The sequence below is a fragment of the Curcuma longa genome, chromosome 20, assembly GCF_044706935.1.
Source record: "Curcuma longa cultivar G26 ecotype Majalengka, Jawa Barat chromosome 20, ITB_CL_G26_1.1, whole genome shotgun sequence".
Lineage (NCBI taxonomy): Eukaryota > Viridiplantae > Streptophyta > Magnoliopsida > Zingiberales > Zingiberaceae > Curcuma > Curcuma longa.
The window spans coordinates 12,282,906-12,304,567 of record NC_133880.1 but is presented as its reverse complement, the minus strand read 5'-3'; the positions used below and the strand labels follow the sequence as shown (position 1 = coordinate 12,304,567).

The following is a 21,662-nucleotide window of genomic DNA, read 5'->3' as shown; positions in this document are numbered from 1 at the left end:
AAATAAATCAAATATTTTAATTTGGAATATTCAAAATTAAAAATGAACTATAAATATTTTTGAAAGGTTAGAAATCAAATGGAATTTCTCAGTTTGATTTCGATTTGGTCCAATTTACATTAAAAAAAATAGAAAATCAATTTATATCTGAAGAAGCCAAATAGAATAAAAATAATGGATTAAAATGTAATTTTTCACGATATAAAGAAGGCATAATGGCATAGTAGGTAACGGTTTTATCACATCAATGTAACGCGTATCGTTAGCTTTGTTCAATCGAACTGTTATAAACTTGGATCCACTCCGACGTGTTCCTGCCTTGCCCATAATCCTTTGAAGCACGGCGATCTTGCTGCTTCTCTCTGGATAATTCGCGGAAATCGACAGAACTAGAGGGAACCACGGCGATTTCGTCATAGAAACTCGGTATCTCTGATCCCATCCCTGTTTACTTTTAGTAAGGAGCTAGGTTTTGGTGGATTCTGCTCGATATGCAGCTTTCTGTACTTTTTTGTACGTAGTTTGATTGATTTGGAGATTGAGAACATGGCTAACGAGAATCAAACTGAGATGAAAGAGGAGGCTCCAGAGGTAAGATTACTCCTTGCCTTTCGTTGTTCTGTACTTGTTTTCTTTCTTTCTTTCTTTTTGTGTGTATGTGTGTGTGTCAACTAAGATTCATTGCTCCTATAATTTTCAGTATATGCTAAATTTTGTGTCAAAAGTTGTTTTTTTTAGTTCCTAGTTATGCTGTTTTTTTTGGGGATTGGCTAAGCTTACTTATTCTACTTGTCTTTCAGAGTTCATTGTCTTTTTAGTTGGAAGTTTGATATTGGAGAATTCGGGGAAGGGGAATATTTTAATGCATATCTTTAATAAAGACCATTTTCTTGGTATTTACAGATGATACTAGACCCAATAAACCAATAACTCTATCAATCTAACATCTCTAACATTCACCCTCAACCTCAAGCTGGAACATCTCTACCGTATATATCTAACTTGTTATATGAACTAAAATACTCTTATGAAAAAAAATAGATCAGGCATGACAATGGAATGAAATGCATGATACTTGCACACATGTGAAATAAGACCTGATGAAATAATAGAGCATACAATTGATGTTTCCTTCGATCTTGGATCAACACAACTAATAATTCCTTTAACCTCAAATCAACACTTCAATGAAGAGAGAAAAGAATAAGAGAAAGATGCCTTGAAGGGATGATTACATCAACATGTAATATATTACTTGATAGGGTTTTAGATGATTCATGTGCAGCACATAGGCAAGAGTAGATGTGATGGGTGTTGCTTGATGAAGAAAGGCTTATGGTCATGTGGGAGAAGTTGCTGACAGAGGTTGTGCAAGCATGTGGTAGGGAAGGTGGACATGAGAAAACTGCTTAGGATTGATGGTTGCCTCTTGACTATCATATGTGCTCAGTGGTAGGAGACAACCATCCAACATTGTTGCTCTTGACAAGAGTAGTAGTGATGCCAGTGTGGTTCACGAATGAGGAAGCAAGGTGAGAAAGACTCATTGCTTTGTTGGAAGGGTTTGTTGGCTTGCAACAACGGAGGATGAGTGCTCGTAGACGCTATGATTCTGTACCTATGGATGCATGTGAATGTGCCACACCAGGGCATGCTTGGATGGCTGCATTGTTATTTGAGTATGTGTGACTCATTGGAGGGGATAGTGGATTGTCAATGGTTGTTAGGGGATAGTAGATTGCTTCCCAAATATGCCGCCAAGAGGTTGGCATGGATCATGTTCGAGATCATAGAAAAGAATGCTTTTCCGCTCCAATCTCCCTTGCTCCCTCATGCTTTGTGTTGGAGGCAAAGATAAAGAGACAAGCAGAGTATTATATGGGTATTTATAGTCTCATGATAAAAACCCTAAAGTGGAACTAAATTCATTGTTCCAATAATCCTATTACTGTAATAACTCTAACAGATACTTCACTGGACAAGTTTATCAGGTTTGCATGCATTTGTGAAGTGATAAAAAAATTCCATTTTGTTCATTGATTTTCAGTTTTTTTGCTTCTCTGAACTAGTATTGTTTGCATGTCTTGAATTGTTCTTTCAATTATATTTAATACGTTTCTGGATAATTGCCTAGTTGGTTCCCTTTGATCCAACCAAGAAAAAGAAAAAGAAGAAGGTAGTAATTCAAGATCCTGCTGAGGAGGTAGAAAAGCTAGCGGAGAAAACAGAAAGCTTAACAGGTATGATTTTTAGGATCCATCTCTAATCATTCAAAAGTATTGTGTTTTTATTATAATTTAAGTCCAGCATTTAAACCTAATTGACTAAGCTTAAAAGCTCAAACATGTCCTAGCTGACACTGATATGCTGTTCCAGTTGATGAGATAGGTGAACCTAGTTTTGCGGGGATGAAGAAGAAGAAGAAGAAACCTGTTAGTAAATGGTTACCTGATTTTCATTCTTTTATCAGGCTTCCGTTCTATATTGATTCTATTGCACAATATTCCTTTTTTCTTAGGTTGAAACAAATTTTCTGAACGAAGATAATGGAGATGCTGGAGAAGATCCCAACGGTAGGACTCTTCAGTGTGGATTATATTGGTTCCATTTAGATGAAAATATGAATGATGTTCAAGCAGCTAATTGTTAATATAGTGGTCAATTAATTGTTAATATAGTAGTCAATTATATCACCACTCACATTGCTTTCATAAATATTCAGGCGATCAAATTGGAGAGGACGAGCAAGGTGAAGGTATTGTCCTAGGCATTGCTCGATACCCATGGGAAGGAACTGATCGTGATTATAAGTATGAAGAGGTAAAAATGAACCTTATCTTGTCAATAGCTTTCTATAGTTTGTCCAACGAATACATATTCTATGTTAGTGCAACTCGTTTCATTTATCTTCTTAGTTTATTATTTTGCTTTTATCATTCATTTAACCTGCAGTCTTGCTAAGGTTCTACATCAACATTTCCACAGTATGTTTCAGAGGATATTTTTATTTAAACCAAAAGTGTTTAATATATTAAGTTGCCACATCTTGAACAGAAGAAACTTACACGAATCTAGAACTCTTGAGATTAAGCAGTATTGTAAATAAAACATATGGTGTATAGTGTTTGGTTATCCGAGACACTTAGTTTATGAAAGACTGAACCATGGCATACTATTAGCGGACAGTGTATATACAATATGGAAATTCTTAAAACGTATCTCATTTATGGTTATTTAAATTTGTTATGGATATTTAATGACATAAAATACTAAAAATGCAAACATTTTAATGCATTACATGGCTGCTTGGCTACAAGCTGAGGTAGTGAGTGCTGATATGATGATGTTATACTGAAGTTTGTAAAGATCAAACTTGTTGGTTGGGTGAAAAATTACTGACAGAGTGTCCAAACCTATTATGCTACTAGAAGTTGATCCTTTGATAATTTGGGTAGAGATAAAGCGTAAGTTGATGGAGAAGTGCATTCTATGATACTTCAAAAATCAACACTACACCATGTGGATCAACCTAAAGCAATTGTCTATGAGCGTAATTGAATACAAAAGTAAGTTTCAGAACTGGCACATGCATTGCAATCCCAACTAGACTCTAGAAAACCCTAATCCATTTTATCAATGGACTGAGGCTTAAAATTCAATGACAAGTAAGCTCTTAAGATCCACATGTGTGATGTTCTTCCTATGAACACTGCCATGTCATTCTTGGTAGATCCTGGCTATATAATCTCTTTGTTTCTTATTGTGAAAGAATAAAACACCAACTTCTTCAAGTACAATGGATGAATGGACAAAATATTAGGTTGTAGTCAACCAAGCCTAATGAGATAGAGCTGAAACCCAAGCCACTAACCAATTTAACCCAACATTTGAGACAACCCATTCATTCAGGGCAATTTACTGGGTTCACTTACACTTAATAAATTGAGATTCTTGTGTTTCTTGATTTATTTATTTTTCTAATTTTCATAGGTCCAATTTATAAAAGCAGTGTTGAGTCAATGAAAAAAAAATCAATTTTCATTTGTTTTCTTATCTTCTCCATGCAAGAGTTTTTCCTATGTGTGACATTGTTGTTCTTGTTCGTTGGTTGTGCTATGTCACCTATTCTATGATCTAAATCTACCTCTTTCTGTTTCTAGATAGGATCTCAATCCTAACAAACTTGCAATTACGTTTGATTTCACCCGTAAGCGGGGCCCAACCATAAAAGTCAATTGTTATTGTATCCATGCAATTGTCAACAAGCTTAAATTGACTCCAAGAATGAATCCTGTACAAGTTGGATTGTGAAATCTTATTTAGATTTATGCAAGATGGCCTTTTGGAGCCAAATGAATCCATTTCCCTCATGTTGGAATCCATTTAGCTTGTTTTGTTATTCCTGTTAAGTGAATAAAATGTTTCAATTTTAGAAAAGGCAATGTGAGTTAGTCTTTTTACTTTGTTAACTAACTTCTCTCATTGAAATGTTTGTCTTCACAATTAACAATCTGGAATTTTGATATCGATCATACCCGTATACTTCAGTTTTTGTTTTGTTTCTTGTAGTACATTAACTTGTTCTGTTTTCTTGTAGTCTATAATGCATGCTGTTTGTTTCATTCTCGTACAGCAACAGAAATTGTTTCATCAACCATTAAAACACTGTTGTATTGTTGATCATCCAGTTGCTAGGTAGGGTGTTTAATATACTTCGGGAGAATAATCCAGATCTTGCTGGAGATAGGCGTCGGACAGTGATGAGGCCTCCACAGGTTCTCAGAGAAGGAACCAAGAAGACAGTGTTTGTTAATTTCATGGACCTTTGCAAAACGTATTATAGTTGTCTCTTCCTTTTATATCATGTGTTATCCTTGTTTTATATCCTGTGTTGTATGTTTCATTCACTTGTTTGAATTTGTATGATGGTTCACTTCCAAAAATGGCCTTCTAAGCTTTATATACTAGATGTTTACTGGATCATAGAATTTGGCTAAGCTACAAGCTTTTAAAAAGCATATGCAAGTGGTATACAATATGACTTAAAATCTTGAGCTGTGTTGTAGTTCACTCTCTGACTAGAAACATACGATTTGATACAGTTTCAGTATATATATATATATATATAGTGAAATGCAACAAAAAAATAATTTACATTTTTAAATGTAGCATCTATAAAAGTGGATCAATCATGATTCAAATTGTAATCAAGATAACACATTTGTCTCCTATCCCTGAACAACAAAACAGAACATTAATGTAGGGAAGGAAATCCAAAACTTTAATAATATTAACATAGCTGAGAATTCTATATCTATGGATATAGGTTACACAAAAAGAGCGAAAGCACTTTGGTTCAAGCAAAGGAGGAGAAAGAGGAAGAAGAAGAGAAAGCAAGAGGAATGACAACAAGAGACCTTGTTCCACTCTTTGCTGGTTTGCTTCCCATCGGAAAAGAGGAATGACAACAAATTAGATCTAATGGAGGAAGACATTGGAAATTGCAGATAGAGAAAGACGACGGAAGAGGTGACTGAGGAAGATGTGGAAGAGGAGACAAAGGTAGACAAAGGCAGAGGTGAACAGAGGAAGATGGAGGAAGAAGTGGCAGAGGAAGAGGCAGAAAGAAAAGACAAAGGAGGCAACAGTGGAAGAGAAGGAAGAGCCGGATGGATGAGGAAGAGATAATAGAGAAAGAGGCGGATAGAGGGGAAGAAGGGGCAGAGGATGAAGAGGCATACCTCAAAGAAGTCTTGTGGAACCTAGTTTAGTTATTGTGGAGGAAGGAGTGCTTCTCTCAAGTCATGGTTTTTGTAGCCACGTCGGAGCATCTCTCCCTTCTTATGTGTCAGTCGGCTAATGGAACTATAAATTCTACCCATATTAATCAGCATGGCTCAATATTATAAACCGTGGTGAACTAATTGTATAGTGCATTTACAATACGTGTAGGCATATATGGGGCACATGAGGTAGTATTAATAATAATAATAATAAATTGTTTATCTTGATAAAAATATCTAACAAATGTATGATAAAGTATATTAGTTAACAAGTCTAATTCATACTTTCACCATTTGATATAGAATACATGACTATCAATCTTAGTTAACAACGTAGAGAAACTATGATATACTTAGAAGTAACATGCATATAATTACCATCTCAAGTGTTTATCACACAACATGTTAACACAAGTTACCAGCTATCAAACGGGGTTTTAGAAAAAAACATGATTATGCAATCTGCAAGTGTCAAACTCAGAAAAAGTGTTACAAATATAATCAATGATATTTCATTATTTTTTCCATGAAAAACAAGACATTTGGACTCTTTGAAAGCACAAAACACATTTTGCCAGAATATGGTTCAGGGCTAGAAAGTGCTAAAAATTTGAAACTAGCAATTTAGAAGTGATTTGCAGCCCATATTTCATATCTAGACCACATAAAAATCAGGAAGTGGTATGTCTACTATCTACCCATGTCTTTTGAAGTGCTAAAAGTGCAATTTTTGGCACAAAACTATGGTTTAGCCAAACATGGTTCCATGCCTTCCAAGGGTCAACACCTAGTTGAAGTGACATGGATGATATGAAGGATGTCCACTTATGTTTAGATGAAAATTAGGGTACATTTGGAAGGCATACTTATTTTTTCCCCCAAATATAGTTTTGCAATCTCCATGCGTCAGTTCAGAAGAATTGACACAATTGTAATGAATGATGCCCATTATATTCTTCGTGAAAAGCAGGGCATTTGGACATCTTGGCGGTATAAATCATGTTTTAGCAATGGTTGGTTGTGCTCGGAGCTATGTTATTTTTATATGAGCTTTTGTGCTAAGTTGTCATGTTGGTAGCTGTATTTTTTTCTCAAGAAGTGAAGTATTCAAATCTCTCTTTGGGCAAGGCGCCATGTATTTTGTATTTAAAAGGATCAAATAGGTTTGCCCCATTTCTTGTTGGTTGAATCTGGTGAGTCTTTGGTTGGCCGCTGTTAGTCAGTTCCAATGAGGCTCTAGCTGGCTGCCGGCATTCAGCACTAGCAATATCTGGTAGCCAGAGAGAGTAATGGGAGACATGGATGGAATCTGGTGAATGGGTAAGGAAAGGAAAGGGTGAAGAAATTTGAAAAGGCGCCTTAATTAGGACTTCTAAATTTCCACAAAATTGGAGCCTTTTTAGTAAGATTTTCAGAAAAGGCGCCCTTTTAGGATTTTCCCCTTTATTTATTAATAAGATTAAAATTACATATTATATAATCTCATATATTTAAATTTATAATTACCTTTGATAAATATGTAATGTAATATTATATGATTATATTATCTGATATAATTAAGTATATAAGTAAATTATTGGGAGGGATGGCTGGTCCAAAAGCATTTTGGATGGATATTGTTATTTAGTTTGAAATTGGATTGAAATTGAAATTTTAAACCTTGTTGCAATAATCATTGTTGTTACTATTCTGAATTGATGTGTCATACTAGGAAAGGAGTTAGAACCTAGAATGTTTGCATTCGTATGTATTGAGCTTTTGTTTTTTAGGCTTGCATGTTATTCTTAAGCTCTAACATGATATTTATCTTCATAATGAACATTTAAGCATTAGGACAATACATACAACTAGACTATCTAGTTTATCTTTTTGGCTAGACATGTAACTAAATATTAATTCCTCCTTCATGCTCCATCGTTTTGTAATATTGGAACAAAATACTTGTGGACATTTGTGGCGAATGTGGACTCTATGATTGGTTTTCTGCCTACATATTTGCAGTTAGGTTTAATTATTCAATCACTTTCTTTGATTTCATATTTTTAATTGATGTATGAATATAAAATTTTTTGGCTTGTCTGGCCATGATGTTCTATTTCGAGTACAATTGTTTTAATTAGGATGGAAGCAAGGTCTTATGTTTGTAGTCTTAAAGAATGGGCACTTCAAGTAGGATGTTTTTGTGGACTTTGACTTGCATGAGATTTATTGTTTCGAATCAATATAAGATATGTTGAAGTAGTAAAAATTATACATTTTATTGGACTGATAATAGATGTAAAGAATGACTAAAGAATTGTGAAAAGTGTTGGCATTATCATCTTGCACTTTAAAAGAGGGATTTTATATTTTATCTACAGGATGCATAGGCAACCAGAGCATGTGATGAATTTCTTACTTGCTGAAATGGGAACTAGTGGTTCCCTTGATGGACAGCAGAGGTTGGTGATTAAGGGAAGATTTGCTCCAAAAAATTTTGAGGGTATCCTAAGAAGATACATCAGTAAGTTAACTATACAAACTGCCTCAACTAGCATAGTGGTCCTGTTGCTTGTTGAACCTGATCTTAGATTTGAAACTGTGCAAACTTCGATTGAATTTTTGAACTATTATTTTATAGTTAATTGTAATATTTGTATTTGTGCGTACATATGTGACAGTGCAGGTGCATCAGTGTGCATGAAACACACATGCACTCGGGAAATTAATTGATTGATACACTTCTAGTTTCAGTTATGTTTCTTTATGCAATCTTAGAGGAAAATGCCAGAGTAAATATTTAGAGAAATCATAATGAGTTGTCTTGCTAGGTGCTTGGAAGGACAAAACCAAGGATGAACTTGCTCAAGTTTCTGATTTCTAGTAGTGTTTTGTCTTTGTGAATTTAAATAGTTGATATCATCTTTTCCTGTTGGTTCTCAAAAATAATAAAAGATTTCTTAAACTCGAAAATATCGGGGAAAGTATCATAGTAATCTTGTGGCTGAATCACATTTCAATGGGACAGATAGATTATTGTGTTTTTACTGTGGTTCCAATTTATGCAGATGAATATGTTATTTGCAATGGTTGCAAAAGTCCAGACACAATTCTCTCCAAGGAAAATCGTCTATTCTTTCTTCGATGTGAGCAGGTGAGCACTTCATTCAGCACCTCCTTTCTATTACATCAGCTTCATTTGACTTTTGTTTTCTGTTTTTTTTTTTTGGTTGAGACAATGATCAACCAATCTGATGCTACATTATATTATGATAGAAATCTTTTGGCATTCCAAGTCTCTAATTCTTACACATGTTATTTCAAAATATGATGTTAATTACTTTCTGTTTCATACCAGTCAGCTTCATTGTTCAGCTCTGGTAGTGAAAAGCTTTATAAACAGGAAGGAAAACATTTGTGAATTATGAATTCTGTAAATTTCTTTCCTACAAGCAACAAGTCTTTATGATGACTCAATATTGGATACAAAAGATTCCCCAAGATGACGACTTTGATGAGTTGTTGAATATTGGTTAAGATTTTTGAATTTTCTACCAAAATGAGATTTATGCTGATTTGTTTTGCTTTGCTTTTACCAAAGCTTATCGAAAATGTCTTTGATTAGTTGACAGAACAAAGAGTAGATGTTTAAAATGTAGAAGAATTCTTGGAGTGTTGTTTCTTGTCCTCTTTATGCTAAAGAAAATTAGTTAGTGTTGGTAGGATCAGATCCTTTGTACTTGTGAGTGAAGGGTACTTGGTAGTTAAGAAACAATAGGTACAAAAGCGGTTAATGTGCAAGCATGAGAATGTTAAGATTGATGTTTAAGGTTGCTAAAGAAGATAAAATCGGATATATATTTTTGGGAGCAAGGTGTAGGATTTAGATGATAAAATAAAAACAATAAATTGGTGCAAACACATTCAAAGATGACCATTAATTATTTTATAGTTATGTCAAATTGATTAGAATTTGACAGTGCAAGGATAAAAAGAAAAAGTTAAAGGAAATTGTAGTTAATTTAATTAAAAGTGATTTTGAAACTTTGCTAATGATCTTCCATCAAGTTCAATGGAGGGAGAAGATCCATGTTATAGATTAAGGAATAACAATGCTGACTTTATGATGATCATATTGATGGTTTTTTAAAAAATGAATGTCTGGTTAGCATGAGCAACAGTTATTCTGTTTTACTTTATTATGCTATCTGAAGTCGGTGTACGCAATCTACTCTTATCAATTTGGAATGCATCAAGATGTCAGTCCATCTCACATTAGGCATTCTGGGATTCACTACATTTTGATTTTTTTGTTCAACCTGCAGTGTGGTTCTTCACGGTCAGTGGCACCAATCAAAGCTGGTTTCGTGGCTCGGGTTGGCCGCCGTAAAGCTGGCACATGATCAGAATATTCTCCAAGTCAACAATGCTACTCTTCAGCCATTTCAAGAGAGGCTCTTCTTTTGCTGTTCAGTTGCCTGAACCCTTGCCCTGTGCTTTTCTTTCATGCACTCTTTGATTGCAACACTTTTTAAAATAATTTTCTGTCATGAGAATTTTTTGTTGGAATCCTGTTTCGACTTAAAATTATGTTTCTGCCTTCTTTGAGGAGGTGTTTGTTGTCATTGTTTGCCACAGTTTGTGCCCTCGAATTCAGGCGATATTCAACAGAAATAAGGATGATTTTAATGGTTTGTAGGAGTTTTTTCAGAGAATTTTCAGCAGCATTTTCATTTCGGAGTGGGTGCTAGTTCAGATACTTTTGCTTGGTGTTCTAATCTACTAGTTTAGTCTATAATTTATGGCTCTTGGAGAAAAATTAGATGTAATTTCTGGATTGCATCTACAAGTCATATGCTAAGATTGTTGATTGCTATGAATCTACAAGTCATTTCAATCTACAATCGATTTTTAACTCTTAATCTCATAAATTTATTATTATGATGATGATTTCTTATTGTTTATAAATCTTGCCTACATCCAATAGTGAAGAAAGTTCAACTTATGTGAGTTGGGAAGATACATGAGTGAAGTTTATAAAGTGAAACATTAATTCTTTTTCTGATTTATTATGAAAATTTCTTTTTTTCCCTTTGATGTTTTACCTCCTTTTCATGATATCTTTGATATCGTCCTATACTTTGGGTTTAGGGTATCAAGGGCATTCTAAATTTGCAAGAGTCAGTTAATTTGTTTCACTTTATATATAAATTTTTTTGTTGATAAGCTAAGTATTCAACTCTTTGAACTGATTAATTCTAAAGGTGATTCATCCGGTCCTATACAAAATTTTTATTGATCATCAAGATAAATCAAGAAATACGACGTTAGAGTTATCTTCCTATTGAAATAAATTCTTCTCACTGAGAGAAATTAATTTGCAGTATATCATAATTGAGAATAGTGAATGTTTAGTTACTGTGAAAGCGCTTTGTTGGTGCACTGTAACCCTAAGGCTGCGTTTGGTTTGAGAGACATAAGAGACAGTGACAGAAATACAAAAATACGGAGACAGTAGAGGCAGAAGACAGAATATTATTTGTATCTGTCTCCTGTTTGGTAACACAAAATACAAATACAGAATCACGGGATTAAAAAGACTAAATTACCCTTCGGTTATCTCGTTGCTGATCGAAGGTGATTGGTTTGTTCTTGCAGCGCCGGTATTCTGAATCCGGTTCTGAAACTAATCTCCGCCGTCGCCGGACCCAAATACGACGTTGAGTATCTGCGCTCCAAAATCCGAGAACTGCTCGGCGACACCAAGCTCAGCGAAACTCTGACCAACGTGGTGATCCCTGCCTTCGCCATCAAGTTTCTCCATCCCACAATCTTCTCGTCCTTCGAGGTGATACGATCGATCAAAAGATCGATTTGAATAGATAGATGGATATGGATGATCATTGCGCAGGAAGAGTTGGTGTATTGCAGATGAAGTCGGAGCAGCTGAAGGACGCGATGCTGTCGGACATCTGCATCGGGACGTCGGCGGCACCGACGTACTTCCCGGCGCACTACTTCGCGACGGAGGACGCGGCAGGGGGGCGGCGAGAGTTCAACCTGGTGGACGGGTGCGTGGCGGCGAACAACCCGACGTTGGCGGCGATGAGCCAAGTGACGAAGGCGATCTCGTTGAGGAAGGCGGACTTCTTCCCGATCTGCAGGCCGACGGACTACGGCAAGTTTCTGGTGATCTTGCTGGGCGCCGGATCGAACAAGCAGGAGAAGAGGTACAGCGCGAAGGAATCCGGCAGGTGGGGCGTGCTCGCGTGGCTCTACGACAAGGACACCATGGTCACGCCCATCGTCTGTCTCCGCGCATTAACGCTGTCTCCGTTTCTCGGGTGGACACAAAAGTTACTAGATTGGCGACAGAGACAGAGACACAAATTCATTTTTTGTATCTGTCTCCTAAAAACAAATGGGGACAGAGACAAAAAAATTCAAACTGTCCCTGTATTTGTGTCGCTGTCTCCATTTCCAAACGCAGCCTAAGGGCATGTGAGTATTTATAGAAAATTTTTAACTCTTTTGTAAATTTGTTTTAGGCATTTTGGTAACTTTAGGATCAAAATTCTCTAGTGAACTTAAATATTTTGCAGACCCCCATATAAAAGGATATCAAAGAGAAAAGAGATCAGCAAGGGCTAACAACATTAGTTGTGTCCAACCAGGCTGGCTTGTCGTGCCAGGCACGCCTAAGCCCATTTGTAACTCGAGCCAGGAAAGTCGTGACTAACCCGGAGTTGGACTATGCCTGGTCACACTCACTTGCCACCTCTATCTTTAAGAATCCTATTGAACAAAAAAGTTGTTTGGAATAACTTCTCCCTGGAAAATTAAGAACCACTGAAACATTGATCTCCTGCAGTTTCTGTATCGAAGATCTAGTGTTGAGTGTTCGGTATCCATGCATCTAAACACTAAGACTACAAATAAGTCGTCGGGGAACATCGAAGTAACACTTCTGCACCATGTATCAAATTATACTTGTTAAGGTAGCAGCAAATGCACAGCCAAGTCACAACATGGAGGTGTTTTAAACTTACCAGTAAACTGAAGACTGCGAGATGTGTCCAAGCATTTAGCCTCCAGCTTTGAGTGACAAAATGCTGCATAACAAAGAACACCTTTGTGATTAGTGATAAGTTTGAAAGAAATTGTAAATAGTATGGATCACTCTACTATCTGATCAAATCGACTTATAGTAATAGTTTCATACGATATGAAACAGCATGATAGTAATGAAGATATCAATGATGTTGGCATAATTAATAAGTCATGCATTAGCTTCCCTGAGCTTGACACTGGAAAGTTGCAAGTGTGTTATAGGCATCAAACAACATTTACTGGCATTATTAACACAAACGCAGAGCATCCCTAATTGCAAATCATGAACTTCATAAGATCTCAATTAGGAAACAAAAATGTAACAGCGTCATTTGCCTGAAGAGAGCATGAATATGAAGCATACGGTGAAAAACCATACACTTCCATTAGCATAAGAATATTACAACCTCGTAGGAAAGCAAGCCCTAAAATAGAGCCAGACAATTGGTGCAAAAAATAAGCCAATAATCTAAACCACGAAAATTCTATGACCCTGATGAGCTCCGATCAATTCTCTGGGCACCTAATTTTGCGGTAGCTGGTTTTGCGCCTCTACCCCTGCCCAGAGACAAAGGTTTTGCTCTGGTAGTTGGAGGTGGAGCAGCAATAGCTGCCCATGGATCATTGTCATTTAAAGAAGCTGCTGTCTTCTTGTTTAGAGGTTTTGAAGTCGATTGGGGTGGTGCTGCTGCTATAGAACCCCACAAATCGTCATCCTGTTGTGCAGCTGGTTTCGTATTTAGAGAGTTCGATGCAGTCCTTGGTTCTGGAACTGCAACAGCGCCCCATAGATTATCATCTGCTTCTTTTGAGGATTTAATTGCAACTTTGGGTCGGAGGGAACCAGAACCTGAAAATAAAATAAAATACAATACACAAAGGCATCCCACTTGTCATCTGAAACAATGCTAAAAAATTAAGAGTGAAGTCAAATACAAAGATGGAAAAGAATGGAATAACAATTACAGTATCTCATTAGATATACAGATTTAGCCATATTATTTCAATAATCATTTCTCTGAGCTGATTTTGTCACCAAGCCAGATGACTTGAATCCACTACACTCCAGTCATCATCATTGAATGATAAGGAGTTTGATGATCTTTTTAGTTTGAGAGAAAAGTCGGAAGGCAAAAAGAAAAAGAAGGAACAGACCTCTAATCTTTGTTATAGTTGGAAGGAAAACAAAAGCATAGAAAGAAGAAAATTTTTCCCCTTAAAATTGTGTTCAACCCTGAGAATTCTTCCCATAAATTTGTGTTCCACCAAAAGAAGAGAAGACGAAAAAAAGACGCAACCTTTCAACATTTATTGAGTTATGACTGATTGGCAAAATCAGTTAGCAAAGGACCATTTTTACCTTTGAGAGAAGTGGGGAGGGAAAAAAGAGCACAGAAAGAATGAAAAATTTTCCATTAAATTCGTCTTCAACCAAAGGAAGAGAAGATGAAATGCAATCGTTTGACATTTCAGACTGATTTATGATTGGTTGGGCAAAATAATTTAGCAATTTGATCGGTTAACATTGCCAAATGATTGATAATTTTTTTTAGTTGATCTTTTCCTTTCCCTTCACTTCTCTCTCCTTGAATCTCTTTTCTTACTACCTTCAGATCAAACACTGCCTAACTGAGATGAAAAATCATTTTACATAATAAAAAAGAGATGTCAAGGTCCCATCTTGGTCCTTACTGACCATGACTGAGGCGGCATGAATGAAAAAAATCTAATCAAGCATCAACATTGAAAGAAGAATCTGTGGCAAGAGCTGAATCATCTTGCAAGCCATGTGAATCATGGTCACTTTGAAATTCACAGAAAATCAACTCATTGAGAGTTGACATAACTAAGCATGAAAATCACACATGAAACTCATAGCGATAGCAACTGAAAGCCAGATGGGATTTCCCCCTTCAAAATTTAACAAAAAAAGGATCAATGTAAACAATGCGTACTCTGAGCCTTTTGATGCACCACTGGTCGTTGCTGAGCAGCCTGTATGCTTGCTAGTGAAGGAGATTTTTCTTCCTCAAGTGGCTCAATGTCATCCCATCCTTCTTTGTCACTATCATGGTCCTCATGGAGAAGCTCACTGTCAACTTCTCCCCAACCATCCGTTGATGTTGGGGATGAGGGTCTAGGTTGATCAGAGACGTTTACAAAAGAGCTTACATCTGCAAATAGAAAACATAAGGAAACATTTCAGGTAATAGTTTAAAATCAAGGTTATCCAGATATACTTTATCGATATTCATGCAGTGTCATTATTCTCATAGTATGCTTCAGTACTTTTATACCTTAATTTATAAGTATGGAGTTATTTGTTATTTCTTGTTGAGATTATTTATTTATTTGTTTCCATTGATCTGTGAAGAAACTTGTTGTTATGTAAGTATATTTCTAGTTATGGACCTAAGTGGCATAGCCTCCTCATATGGGGTAAAGTGGCCTCCCAGGCATGACAATCACTATTTTTCTATTTTGTGGCAAAAGGTGATAACGTTCATCCCAAACACCTCTCCCAATTTGAAGGGAGGTAAATCATGCCGGCCCCACAGCAATTTGAAGGGAGGTAAATCATGATAATCAAGTGGCCAGGTGGGATGGATTTTATTCCCTAAGGATTCGATCCCTGCTTTCATGTGGTGGCACTATTTTTCTATTTTAGCATAAGCATGAGGCTGCAATGTCATGGAATTTTAGTTGACTACTTGTGCAGTGATTATTTTGTTGCCAGCTGCAAATATCTATTTCATCCTTTTAAACAGTATTGTAGAATCAAGGCACAAGAAAATTTTGCCAATTTTCTGAGAATTTTACAGTTGGCAAAAGGGGTATGAGTGAATACCTTTTAAGATTGTAAAAAGGCGTCGCCGAGGCCGGGGGATCACTGACAAGCCTCTGAGTCGACTATGATTGGCATTATTTGTTCCTCAAGTTATTAAAAGGTATATTTTTTACCATAATAATGGCAATTAGTTTAGCACAAGTACTTTCCATTTGGTTCAAACCAAACCAGTGGAATCAAACTAGGATTTTCTCTTGTTAATTTTTCTAATATTGAAGAGCCAAACTGAACTAGCATGTAGACTCAATTGCAACTGAACCAAAATTATTGCTTTAGTTCAGTTGAACCAAATTTGCAATTAAACATTGTGTTTTTTTGAATTTTAATATTAAATTACAAATGTTTATGAGCCAAAATTTTATTCCAAATAATAAGTATTAAATTAACATATTGTGTCATTTTCACAATAAAGTTTAGAAACCTTGAATTGTTTAAATTAAGACTCCATGATGAATAACCTAACTGAAACCAAAACAAAACTTTAAAATGCTTCAATTAATCAGAACTAAAAAAAAAAAAAAATGGCAGAGAATCAAACCAAACCAAAAATATCTATCTGGTTTGTATCAGTTTGAATGGCCTAATGGCCATCCCTATAAGTATTTTTGAGTTTCAGAAATAAAAGGGCAGCCCGGTGCAATGCGGGGTCCGGGGAAAGGATCATTGTACCCCTTGCCTTTGGCAAGAGGCTGTTTCCAGGATAACCCGTGACCTTAGGTCACATGGCAGCAACCTTACCGTTGCGCCAAGGCTCCCCTTCAGAAATGCATATGGAATATCCACTAATTATTTCCAACAAACTAAGATATTAAAAAACAAGGTTTAAGCAATTATAGAACCAAGGTAAAATAGATAACTGAAACATACCAGAGCTACTATTTGAAGTTGCCAGAACCGGTGTTGTACTTGCATTTGCCGATGTAAGGGAACCATGTTCAGAGGCTTTTCCTTTTGATGCTAAGGAACTCATAGCCCACCTGCATAAATTTGTTTGAAATAATTGTCCTGGTAGAAGAATGCTTGCATACCAGAAAGAGAATATATGATCAATATAATAGACATCACATGCCGGTACACATGTTACTTATGCATGTCTCCTGATAATAGAAATCGCTTATGGTGCAAGTAATAATGAGAATGATGGTAAGGATAGTCATAAGCTTGCTTTATGCCACATTGCCAGTTTGCCACTGCATGATCATTAGACGCTTCTCCAGTTTATTTGTGTTGTATAGTAGTATAACAAAATGAGAAAGATCTATTTTGATCAAAAGGAGACTTCCAAATACCTCAAGTCTGTGAAAATGTTTAACCTTATAGCACATCTTGTTCAAGAAAACAATCACTTTTTTTTTTATAAATAGAAAAGAAAACAATCATGATTTCAGAGAATAATCTAGGACCAGTAACTCACCCCAGTAAACTAGAATTGCCGCTCAGTGAAGGTATTCCAGAAAGTCCACTCTCATTTGTTTCTCCAGTGACAAGCTACAGAAAAGAAAAGACAGAATAAAGCTGAAGTTTAACATCAATACAAAGGACCAACTTATTGCTTAAAACATTGACTCTCGTCATGCCTGCTGATGCATAAAAAATCCTTTTATAACAATTTACATGCAATGAAAGGTGCAACTTCAAAAAGAAATAGTAGGATGCAAATAGTGAAAAGCAATCCATGCCATGATCCTCCCCGGTGTAATAGAAATCCCATGCACATGGAAAATAGATCCATGTGCCAAGGCTGTGCCTGTGACTGATAGATAATCATTAACACGTACAAACCTAAGCTAGAAGTTATTTGTACATATCTTGTTGAAAAATTGCTAGTAAAGGATGTTCATGCAAGTAAGAAAGACAGAAATTTATCTATCATCAGTGCTTGCCATTAATGGTATTTTGACTGTAAAATTTGATCGACCACATCATGCATTAATTGAACCAACTAGGTATATTGCGACTATGAGTATGTTAAAAACATTTAAATGGAAGAAAAGGCCACTTAACATTGGCAACACATTCATGAGAACCAAAAAAGTTCAATTTTACGAGTTTTGTCCACCAACACACCTTTTCATGATGTTGCTTTGCAATAAGCATAAACTGATCAATAGCTTCAAATGCCTTTGTCCTCACCTCACTGAAGCAAACAAAACAATTAAAGTGAATAAAAAACAGCAAGTTTTTTATGTATTAACTCTTTAGCTTTCGTGTAGATTCAACAGTTGAACATGTTGTATTAATGGATTTTTCTGTATGTAGAAGATGGAAAAAACAGTAAGCATATCAAAAATTGGGGTAAACCGAGGCATATTCCCTACTAATCAGTAAAATTACTAAAGATGTCCCAGGTTTTTTTTTTCCCAAAACAAGGCTCCCTCCCCTACTTAACGAATGAAAATATCCTCCTCTTCCTCCTCCTTCCTGCTCCTCTTCTTCTTCTTCCTCCCTCTTGCTCTGTCGTTCCACTTCCTCGTCACACCATCGTCAGCTTCATTGCAGCCAGTGGAGGATCTCTGGGCGGTTGGCTCAGAGTTGTAGATGGAGACAGAGACTGAGACTGGACAGATGGAGTTAGAGCTGTCGGAGATGAGGCAGAGCAGAGGGAGACAAGTGGCAAAGACACCAGCGGCAAGAGCACTAGAGCAGGAAAGAGGAAGTGGAAGAGGATGAAGAAGATGAAGGGATTTTCATCTATTCAGTGAAGGAGGTAGCCTTGTTTGGGAAAAAAATCAACTTGGAGGCTCTCTTTAGGAAGTAGGGGCCCTCCTAGGTTAATTGCTCTAGGATCCATCTCTCCCTTGTCGGAGCAAAAAGTGGATTTGAAAGGATCAAGCTCTACAAGAGAATAGCTCAACTTAATTCCACGCATACTGGGATTGACATAGTGAAATCTCTTGTTTTGATACCATACTAATCCAAAATCCTGAGTTATTGGGCAAATAATTAATTTCATACATTTATATTTCTAACAATACTAAAATTAGTTGTAGTAATCTTGTATCAAGACACAAAATCATATGAATCTTCTATGAAGATCATCTCTGAACAGTGAACAGTAGTAAGTAGCATTTATGAATATTACACCCATAATGACTTATATAGATGTATGACAAGTATAATGATGGATCATATTAGTGGTTGAGTTCTCTGCAGTTGGAAGACATGAATCGGTTATATATTTCATGCTTCAGGTTTGGCAGATATAAATTTTGAACTTAAATCTCAGACCAATATACTCACACAATATAGAATGATATACCCATTTGCCTTTTCACCATCTCAGGTTATTGTTCTTTGAGAAGCTTTGATAACCAGAATATAGAATGATATATAATTATCATAACTAGAGGTACTACCCAAAGAAATTAATGAACAAACAAACTGAGCCCATATAGATTGCCAAATAGCATGGAAATCTGCACAAAAAAAATTGCTAATGAGCTCACCCATCTGGATCAATTGTTAGGACAACCAAATTAGGAAGGATTCGTGTAGCAATCTCTGTCATGTCATAGTATGAAACAGTTGCACTCAAAGCCATGATTCCTGTCACATACAACCAAGTATAAGATTGCATAGGGACAATTGCAAGTGCATCCAGCTTCAGGGTTAAATAATGTAATAATCTATTAAAAAATGAATTCTAGAATAACAAAGACAGAAAGGTACTAAGATACAGAGACATAAACCTCTGTAAAAGTTCACATGCCTGCAGCACGAGCTGGAGAAAAAGTATCCCTCAAAGCACGAGCAGTAAATGCATTAATTAGCACTCTCTTTCTTGTCTGCATGAAGCATGGCACTTTTAGTATCCATTGTTAATGAACCTATAAGCACAAGATATTGCACATTTGATGCATTCGAGTTAAAAGTCAACAAAGCACTAGTATCAGAATATGAACAAAAAATACATTGAAACCAGTGAAGAGAACCTTTGAAGACTACATAAAATGAATTAGCAAGCACATAAAAACAGTGAACACTAGAAGAATCACGATGATAGTGATTAAGGACAATATTGTCTGAGTGAGCAGAGGGAAAATAAAAATGGCTTCAACTTCAAGACCGCAAAAGTCATCACCCATTTCCAAGTTTCAATTTCAAACAAAAATTCAGAATTTCAAGTATCTAATCATCAGCAGGACGGAGTTATAAACTGTTAACTATTAGAGTAGACTACATGATTCATATCATAGTAAGTAATATCAAGCAATACAGATACAGATTGCCTAAGTTTGACTAGCATTAGCAAAGGACGGTTTTAAAAAAAAAAAGAAATCAGCATCTTTTACATAGATTAAAGAAAAGTTTAGAAAAAATAAAAGATTTAATGAAATTAACTAGAAATTAGTTAGATTACAATATAAAAATATTGATCTCCATCAAAATTTTGCTGAAACTAAGTGAAATGAATGAATTTGACCTAAAATTTGGTCAAATTGAGATGGCATTAGAAAACTTGACAAGCCTTGCCTTTAATCCCAATTATTATTGGAGAACCCACACAAAGAATGCAATAAATTGCTTAGTCTTTCCATAGCTCAAGTTTCACCATTAGATGAATTATTTATTATAGACCAAGAGGTTGTGGATCAAGAGAGAATGCAATAATTTTCTATCAACAACAATATAAAGTTATCCTTCAACTAAAAAGTGATCCAAATAGGGATCTTCATAATCTCTATAAAATTAACTACTAAATAATAACACTTCATTAAAAATAAATTAACAATTTGATATTATTGAATAATCTAGACTAAAAATCTTTTTTTTATTGGTTGGCACCACTATTTCTGTTAATAACTAATTTCATACTAAAAATCTTTTTTTATTGGTACCGCTATTTCTGTTAATAACTAATTTCATACTAATTGTTAGAATATTTAGGGATAAATATATTTTTTTACAGAATAATTCTCCTAGAATAGGTCCCTATATTTGTGTATAAATAGGGCTTATTTCTTGTAATAAAACAAGATTATAGTATTATTTTACATGATATCAGAGCGAGATAATTAGGGTTCGGCATCGACCCTAAAACTCTCATCGCGATTTTACTGTAGCTCCTCATCGCGATTTTGTTCCTGTTCATCGCATCGTGCCGCCGCGTGTGCTCTGTTCTCCACGGCGAGTTTCTCCTCCACCGCCACCACGAGCGACGAGTTTCTCCTCCGCTGCCACCACGCACGACGAGTCGCATGCCTCCATCTCTCAGATCGCGGCGTCTTCTCGTCGCATACCTCCAGATCAGGGGCGAGCACAACATCGCCTTCTTCCGCTCACTACCGCAGCCCAACTTCGTCAGTTTCTACTGCGCATTGGAAACGGGAGAACGTCGATCTTCTCTACCTCGCCAACTGCTGGATCGTGTGAAGAGTGAAGGCAATTGTGCGCACGTCGCTTCTCCTCCACCGCGCGCTCACCGTCCGTAGGAGAGGATCGCAGTTCTCCTCTCCTCTCGCATCTGGTAAGGGATTTTACCAACCAGACGATCTCTTATCGTCTGGTAAGGAAACAAGGGGAGTGTTCGCAACACGATCTCTTCTTGTTTTCGCCGGCGTTTTTTCACTTCTTCCTTAGAAGGTCCCACCATGATCTCTCGTTTTCATCGGCGTTTTTCGCCCCTGTTCGGACCCCAAGCAATGTCTGTTCGGACCCCAGGACACTGCTTGGTTGGACTGTGGCTTTTGTCCGCAGCTGACCACTGGAGGAGGCTTGACTTCGTCTTCTGTCCCTGGACTAGAAAGCAACGCCATTTTTCCTAGTAGAAGCCGGTTCCTCCTGTCCTACTGAGGAAGACAGAGCCCTAGCCGTGCCGCCATTGCCCTGTGCTATTTCTGCCCGTGCTGATTGTTTTAAAAAAATGGGATGAAAAATAAAAAACAATTCTTTCGACTGGTTAATATTTCAATAGAAATATAGAAGTGCTTAAAGATGCAGGG

General features: G+C 36.4%; 3 protein-coding genes across 3 annotated transcripts; 2 read left to right on the top strand and 1 right to left on the bottom strand.

The window, feature by feature from the left end:
- The first annotated feature begins 314 nt into the window (after positions 1 to 314).
- LOC141813380 (eukaryotic translation initiation factor 2 subunit beta-like) lies at positions 315 to 10,363 on the top strand. The gene is made up of 10 exons (XM_074701340.1): positions 315 to 426; positions 522 to 591; positions 2,135 to 2,240; positions 2,377 to 2,432; positions 2,519 to 2,573; positions 2,723 to 2,820; positions 4,689 to 4,834; positions 8,144 to 8,286; positions 8,831 to 8,916; positions 10,088 to 10,363. The coding sequence occupies exons 2-10, from the start codon at positions 547 to 549 to the stop codon at positions 10,163 to 10,165; spliced, it is 813 nt and encodes a 270-aa protein (XP_074557441.1). The 5' UTR covers positions 315 to 426; positions 522 to 546; the 3' UTR covers positions 10,166 to 10,363.
- Positions 10,364 to 11,169: 806 nt separating this feature from the next.
- LOC141813064 (patatin-like protein 2) lies at positions 11,170 to 12,257 on the top strand. Its single transcript, XM_074700967.1, has 3 exons — positions 11,170 to 11,276; positions 11,421 to 11,610; positions 11,694 to 12,257. The coding sequence occupies exons 1-3, from the start codon at positions 11,170 to 11,172 to the stop codon at positions 12,255 to 12,257; spliced, it is 861 nt and encodes a 286-aa protein (XP_074557068.1).
- Positions 12,258 to 13,101: 844 nt separating this feature from the next.
- Positions 13,102 to 21,476, bottom strand: LOC141813063 (uncharacterized). Its single transcript, XM_074700966.1, has 8 exons — positions 21,423 to 21,476; positions 19,430 to 19,505; positions 19,167 to 19,266; positions 17,788 to 17,857; positions 17,135 to 17,208; positions 16,588 to 16,697; positions 14,828 to 15,046; positions 13,102 to 13,722 (listed from the first exon to the last, which is right to left on the bottom strand). Exons 1-8 carry the CDS (start codon positions 21,474 to 21,476, stop codon positions 13,358 to 13,360), a joined length of 1,068 nt encoding a protein of 355 aa, XP_074557067.1. The 3' UTR covers positions 13,102 to 13,357.
- Positions 21,477 to 21,662: the final 186 nt, after the last annotated feature.